The sequence below is a fragment of the Molossus molossus genome, unplaced genomic scaffold (assembly GCF_014108415.1).
Source record: "Molossus molossus isolate mMolMol1 unplaced genomic scaffold, mMolMol1.p scaffold_m16_p_6, whole genome shotgun sequence".
Classification (NCBI taxonomy): domain Eukaryota; kingdom Metazoa; phylum Chordata; class Mammalia; order Chiroptera; family Molossidae; genus Molossus; species Molossus molossus.
The window spans coordinates 40091198-40098053 of NW_023425399.1; the positions used below are offsets into that span (position 1 = coordinate 40091198).

The 6856-nt window shown below is 36.9% G+C and overlaps 1 protein-coding gene across 1 annotated transcript; it reads right to left on the reverse strand.

Annotated features, from left to right (window-relative positions):
* Positions 1–6224: 6224 nt before the first annotated feature.
* Positions 6225–6608, reverse strand: LOC118619089 (40S ribosomal protein S12-like). The gene has a single exon (XM_036245783.1). The coding sequence runs from the start codon at positions 6606–6608 to the stop codon at positions 6225–6227; it is 384 nt and encodes a 127-aa protein (XP_036101676.1).
* Between the last annotated feature and the right edge of the window lie 248 nt (positions 6609–6856).

The following is a 6856-nucleotide window of genomic DNA, read 5'->3' on the forward strand; positions in this document are numbered from 1 at the left end:
TTGGCGAAGGAAATAGACATATAAGTCCAGGTAATACAGAGAGCCCCAAACAAGAAGAACCCAAAGAAGTCCAAACCAAGATACATCATCATCAAAATACCAAAGGTTAAGGACAAAGAGAGAATCTTAAAAGCAGCAAGAGAAAAGCAGTTTGTTACCTACAAAGGAGCTCCCATAAGACTGTCAGCTGATTTCTCAAAAGAAACTTTGCAGGACAGAAAGGAGTGGCAAGAGATATTCGAGTTGATGAAAAGCAACGACCTACAACCAAGATTACTCTATCCTGCAAAGCTATCATTTAGAGTCGATGAATATATGAAGTGTTTCCCAGACAAGAAAAAGCTAAAAGAGTTCATCACCACCAAATCAGTATTATATGAAATGTGGAAGAGTCTTCTTGAAGGAGAAGAACAAAAATATGAACAAAATGACAATACATATCTATCAAAAACTGAATCTACAAACAAAATAAGCAAGCAGAACAGAAACACTCATAGATACGGAAAACTTTTTGTTGCTTGCCAGATGGGAGAGGGTTGGGGGGATGGGTGAAAAAGATGAAGGAATTAAAAAGCACAAATGGGTTGCTAGACTGATGAACCACAAAAGGAAGTGGGGAGGGAGAACAAGATGAAATAAACCAAAGAGCTTCCATGTATATATGTGTAAACAATGGGCACAGAAAATAGTGTGGGGAAGGCAGGAGTGGGGCATGATTGGGGAGGAGGGGGTCAATAGGGAAAAAAGAGAGGACATCTCTAATACATTCAACAATAAAGATAAGTTTTAAAAAATAGAATACTTAGGAATAAATATAACTATGTAAGAAACTTAAACTTTGAATCCTACATAATATTGTTGAAAATAAATGAAAGAAGATATAAATAAATAGAAAGCCATCTCATTCATGGATAGAAAAACATATTATTGTTAAGATAGCCCTGGCCAGTTTGGCTCAGTGGTTAAAGCATCAGCCTGCGGTCCAGAGAGACCTGGGTTCAGTTCCTGCTAAGGGCGTGTACCTCGGTTTCAGTGTCCCCGGCCCTGGTTGGGTCGTGCGGGTGGTAGCCACTCGATGTGTCCCTTTCACGTTGATGTTTCTCTCTCTCTCTCCTTCCCACTCTATCTGAAAAAAAAAAAAAAAAAGATAGCAATAATACCCAAATTGATCTACAGTTTCAACACAATTTCTATCAACATTTCAGCTGGCTTTCTTGCAGAAATGACCAAGCTGATGCTAGAGTACATATAAAAATTCAAAGGACCCAGAATAGCCAAAACAATCTTGGAAAGAATAACAAAAGATAGAGGACTCATCAATTTTAAAACTTACTACAAAGCTACAATAATGATGTCAGGGTGCTAGCAGATAAGAGTAGACATATAGATCAATAAAATATAATTTAAAATCCTGAAATAAACCCTTACATTTATGTTCTATTTATTTTTGACACAAACATCATGACAATTTTAAGAAATGGTGCTGGGACAGCTCAATATCCACATGCAAAAGAATGAGTTTGGTTCCTTCTTGACATCATGTGTAAAAATTAACTCAAAATAAATCTTAAAAAGAATCTCAAACTGAAATTTTAGAGCTAGAAATGATAAAATTCTTAGATAGGAGTAAATCTTTGTGATTTTTGGTGAGGCAGTAAGTTTTTCATATGACACTAAAAGCACAAGTGATGAAAGAAAAAAAAAACAGAAAAATTAAATTTTATGAAATTTAAAAACTTTTGTACTTTAACAAAGACCATCAAGAAAGTGAAAAGACAACCTACAGAAGTGAAGAAAATATTTGCAAATTATATATCTGCTAAAAGAATCAGACAATGAATTTAGGAATTAAAACATAAAAGACAACCCAATTAAAAAATGGGCAAATGGTTTGACTAGTCATTTCTCTAAAGAAGATAATGTGCAATAAGTATATGATAAGATATTCAACAATATTGGTCATTAGAAAAATGCAAATCAAAAGCACAATGAATACCATGTCACACCCACTAGGATAGATATCATCACAAAGACTCACAAGTGTTGGCAAAGACATGAAAAAGTTGAAACCCTTTGCTCTGAGAATGTTAAATTGTCCAGCTACTTTGGGATACAATTTGGCAGTTCCTGAAAATATTACACATAGAGTTACTGTATGAGCTATCAGCAATTCTACTCCTAAGTATAAATTCAAGAGTTGTAAAAATATATGTTCACATAAACACTAATACACAAATACACATAGCAGCATTATTTATAATAGTCAAATGTGGAAACAATCCAAATGTTCATAACTGATGAAAGGATAAATAAAATGTGATATATCCATATAATGGAATACTATTCAGCAATAAAAAATGAGATACTAATACATCCTAGAACATAAATAAACCTTGAAAATGTTATGCTAAGGAAAAGAAACTAATCACAAAAGATCATATATTATGTGAATCCATTTATATGAAATGTACAAAGCCAAATCTATAGAGGCAGAAAGTAAATTAGTGGTTTCCTAAGGCTTGGAGAAGGGGAGAATGGGGAGTGACTTCTAATGGTACAGAGTTTCTGTGGGGATGATGAACACATTCTAAAATTAGTAAATGTAATACTAAAAAACTTGGAATATTACATATTAAATGGCTAAATTGTATTGGTATATGAATAGTACCTCAATAAAGTTGCCTTATAAATAAAACCAAAATAAAAGCTTTGCCCTGGCCAGTTTGGCCTAGCAGTTGGAACATTTGTTAATGGATGCTTCAGTTGTTTTCATATCTTGGCTCTTGTAAATAATGCTGCAGTAATCATGGGAGTGCAAATATTTCTTCAAGATAGTGATTTTGTTAATTCAGCTTATTTTTTTTTAAAAAAGCTTCTTTTAAATCTTTTGTAATTTTATTATAGTTATGCGGAAATGTAGGTTTAGAGAGCATGAGACTTCTCTGCATATTTCTTTGTAACTTTTTCTGAATCTATTAATTATTTCAAAATAAAAAGTTTGTCGGTGCATGTGTTTGTCAGGGATGTGTTTTACCTTAGATAATTTATTTTATACAATTGTCATATAACATCATTTCTTCATCGTATGGTCATTAATTTGCTTACTGAATTCCTTCATTCACTGAATATTAATTGAGCACGTATTCTATGGCAAGGCACTGCTGTAGGTCCTGGGTATAGATGCTGAGTAAAGACAAGGTTTGTCCTCATAATCTTACAGTTTAATACGGAAGACAGTTGTTAAAAAAAAACTAAAAAGAAATGCATAATTGTCATTATAAAAAATACTCTGAAGGAGAGGTCCATGGTGGCAAATAAAAGCTCCTCTAGAATTCTTATAAAGGACTGAACGAGATACCATATGTGAAATAATTTTACGCTAATGTTCATTAATATTTGGGGCTGACATGGAAGTCAGTTGTCTTTTTAATTCAGCCTTTCACAAAGTGACCCAATCACTAGCACTTTTTAGTAGTTTCATCCATCTCTTTGGCTGGACATCCTTCCCCTACCCCACTGCCCTGGAAATTTTGGGTGCTACCTGCCCACCCACCCAACCAGGCACATACTTGCAGCCCCTCACGCATACAGCCTGAAAAATACACTGCACAGAAGTGCAACTGGGCACGGGCCCCTGAAAAATTGGCCTCAGATTCTCCAAGCAGCTTGCTTTCCTTGCAGATTATGTCAGAGCAGTCAGAAACCAGCTTCTTGAAGGGCCTGCTAGCATCATGTTGGGAAGAATCCAAGCACTTTTGAGGAATTGCCAAGTTAAATTTTCAAATAGTGGCACATTTGCAGATATCAGTATCTATTCCCAAAGGAGATATTTGATACTTTTCTGTCACAGAAATCCCTTGGGACCATTAGTGTGGCCATAGCCATTTACATTTCAAACACTGAAATGATTCTTGACACCTATGATGAGAGGTAGGCAAACACATGGGTTGTAATGCAGGGACTAATATTTCTAAGAATGAGAGGATGAGAAATGTCAGTGGTGAGAGACAAGTCTTTAAGGGGACTCTGGGAGCCACACTATCATTAGATAAGAACCACAGGATTGAAGCATTTGGGATTAATGCAATCAACTCACTCAATGTTGGAGGTGGGGAAATTGAAGATGAATCTGAAATTAATGCCATAAATGGTGATGAGAGAACAGGAGAGAAATAGAAGATGGGGTAAGTGACATGATGAGTGTGGTCCTACTGAGTGGAAGGGCTGGACAACATTAGGTAGAGTTGTCCAGAAGACAGTTGGCCTTTTATTTCTGAAACTTTGATAAGGGGCTGAGATGAGATGTTCAAACAGAAGAGGCTGTTGAAGTGGTGGCAGCAGACATGCTCGCTCAAAGAGAGCCAGGAGCACTTGGTACTGATGAGATTCTAGTCTTGCTGCTCTCCCAAGGCCACCTCCTGTAGTACAGATTGAACCATTACCACATCCTTGCTCCCTGCATCTCCATAGAGATCATGCACACCTCTGCCTTCCACAGGGTCAATTTCTCTACCATGTCTGATGAGGACAAACAAAAGCAGAGGGCTGAAGACACCAGCTTCCATGGCTGACTTAGGACAAGGTACTGAACTCCACTTGCTGCAGTCCCTAATCTGCAACTGGGGATAATGTTTGTTTCTGCCCCCAGTGTTTGGGGGAATATTGAAGCTTTTATCTGTTAGTGCTCAACAAACATTAGCTATTGTTAATAGGTGGTAAGGAGCAAGGGAAGAATATATACAAAGAAAGAGTGGTCATCTACTTTTATTTACATAAAAGTAGCAGTTTGGTTTAAATTGTAACTGTTGACCAATAACATTCATGACACCCCACATGTAAAAACACATGAATATTTGTCTATATCCATATGTATGTAAGAATACATCTGTGTAAACATGCACACATGCATATATCCACATATGTAGATATACATATGCCTTAGTTCTTCAGGAATCTTCAGGAATCATTACTATACTTATTTTGTTTTTGTTTTTTTAGAGCACTGATTGCAATTGCAATTTTGCATGTCTTTGTGTGATTATTTGAAGTCTATCTTTGCATTTGGTTGAAGCATCAAGAGGGTATGGTATATGCATGTACCTATACAGCACCATGGACCTGTTGCCAAGCACTGACAATGACACACAGTAGGAGTTCAATTGCAGTTTGGTAAGTGAATGGATGGGTGGATGGAGAGATTAGTAATGAGTAGAGAATGGTATCCAAACAGCTACAATAAATTACTTTCTTAGACACATATTATTCTCGCATCAAATAACTCGAGGGAAAAGTGAATCTGTTAACTTCTCTAATTTCTTAATATACTTTTAAATTGAGTTTTGTTTTAAAAACTTGAAGAATAAAATGAATCACGAATGAGTCAAAATGAATTTCTGGATCATGAATATATGCTATAAAGTTAAAAAAATTTCTTCCCTGTCCTTCTCCTTTCCAATTTTACATGTAAGCCAACTCCTTGAAGGGGTTGTTAAACTCAACAACTTAACCAGCAAGTGTTTACTGAGCATGAATTCTATGTAAATTACACAAGCACTACATGAAAATGGCAAGGTGCATGCTCACAAAAAAGCTAAAATGTTCTAAAAGATGCAGTGATGAATTCCTGAGAATGAAGACACAGCCAAGGACACTCACCCGGAGTTGACTTGCTACCGAGTCACGCTGGCCAAGCAACTGCAAATGGTTCTTGGAACAGAGTCTTGGATTGTCTCTGGGTTCTTAGGGTCATTATGACCCTAGTAAAAGAAAACATATATTGTTATGCCTTGCAGACATGGGAAAGTCCCTTTACAATAATTTTAAGAGCACATAGACTACATTCCTTTCTTAAGATGTCCTGTTAAGATAGTTTTTAACCCTTTTCCTATTTTATATTTATAGTTAAGCATTGTTTGAGCTTAGATGTAACCTTGGGTGGTGGGGCACTGACTTATGTAACCTTACCTAATAAAAGCCATGAAGTTTAGGAGAAGTTTTGCTACAAGCCTGAGAGAGCTGTAGCCCTCCGTTCATCTTGAATACATCTTGTCTGCTGATGCTTTCTTCGTGTCTCAGATCACTTTAATCCAACAATACAGACATTTTGAAAACTAACTGATACTAATTGAATTCTTTTTATATTTCAAACCATGTTCTAAGCACTTTTCTAGGCTGATCACTTTTCTTTTTTTTCTTTTTGAGAAACAAAAGTCAAGTTTATTTGTTCATTTCTTGCATTTGAAGTACTCTTTGATGACATCTTTTGCCTGAGATTCTTTGCCATAGACCTTAACCACCACACGACTGCAACCAACCACTTTACCCTCTCTGTCGATTTTGCAGAGGCCTACCCATCCCCCTAGTTTCGTCTTGTCAACCTTAATGAGGTCGATTTGGTGTTCCACACAAAGGACCTCCAGCATGATATACATAGGCTCGTCACAGTTGGATGCCAGCACACAAAGGTGGGCTTGACGCTTGTCTAGCGCTTTGGCAGCTTCGTGAATTCCACGTGCTAGGCCATCGTGGTTGAGGATGGTTTTCAGCACCTCTTGTAAAGCTGTATTAACATGTATTACACCTCCAGCAGCAATGCCTTCCTCGGCCATGGTGGTGGGTTACAGGTAAAGCCAAATAATTTTTTTTTTTTTATCTTTATTGTTCAATGTATTACAAATGTTCCTCATTTTGCCCCCATTGGCCCCCTCCTCCCAACTCCTGCCCCCTCCCGCCTTTTCCCACACCACTGTCTGTGTCCACCGGTTATGCATATAAGTTCTTTGGTTTATTTCTTCCCACTTCCCCAACCCCCTTCCCTTTAAGGTTTGTCAGTCTAGCAACCAATTTGTACTTCTTA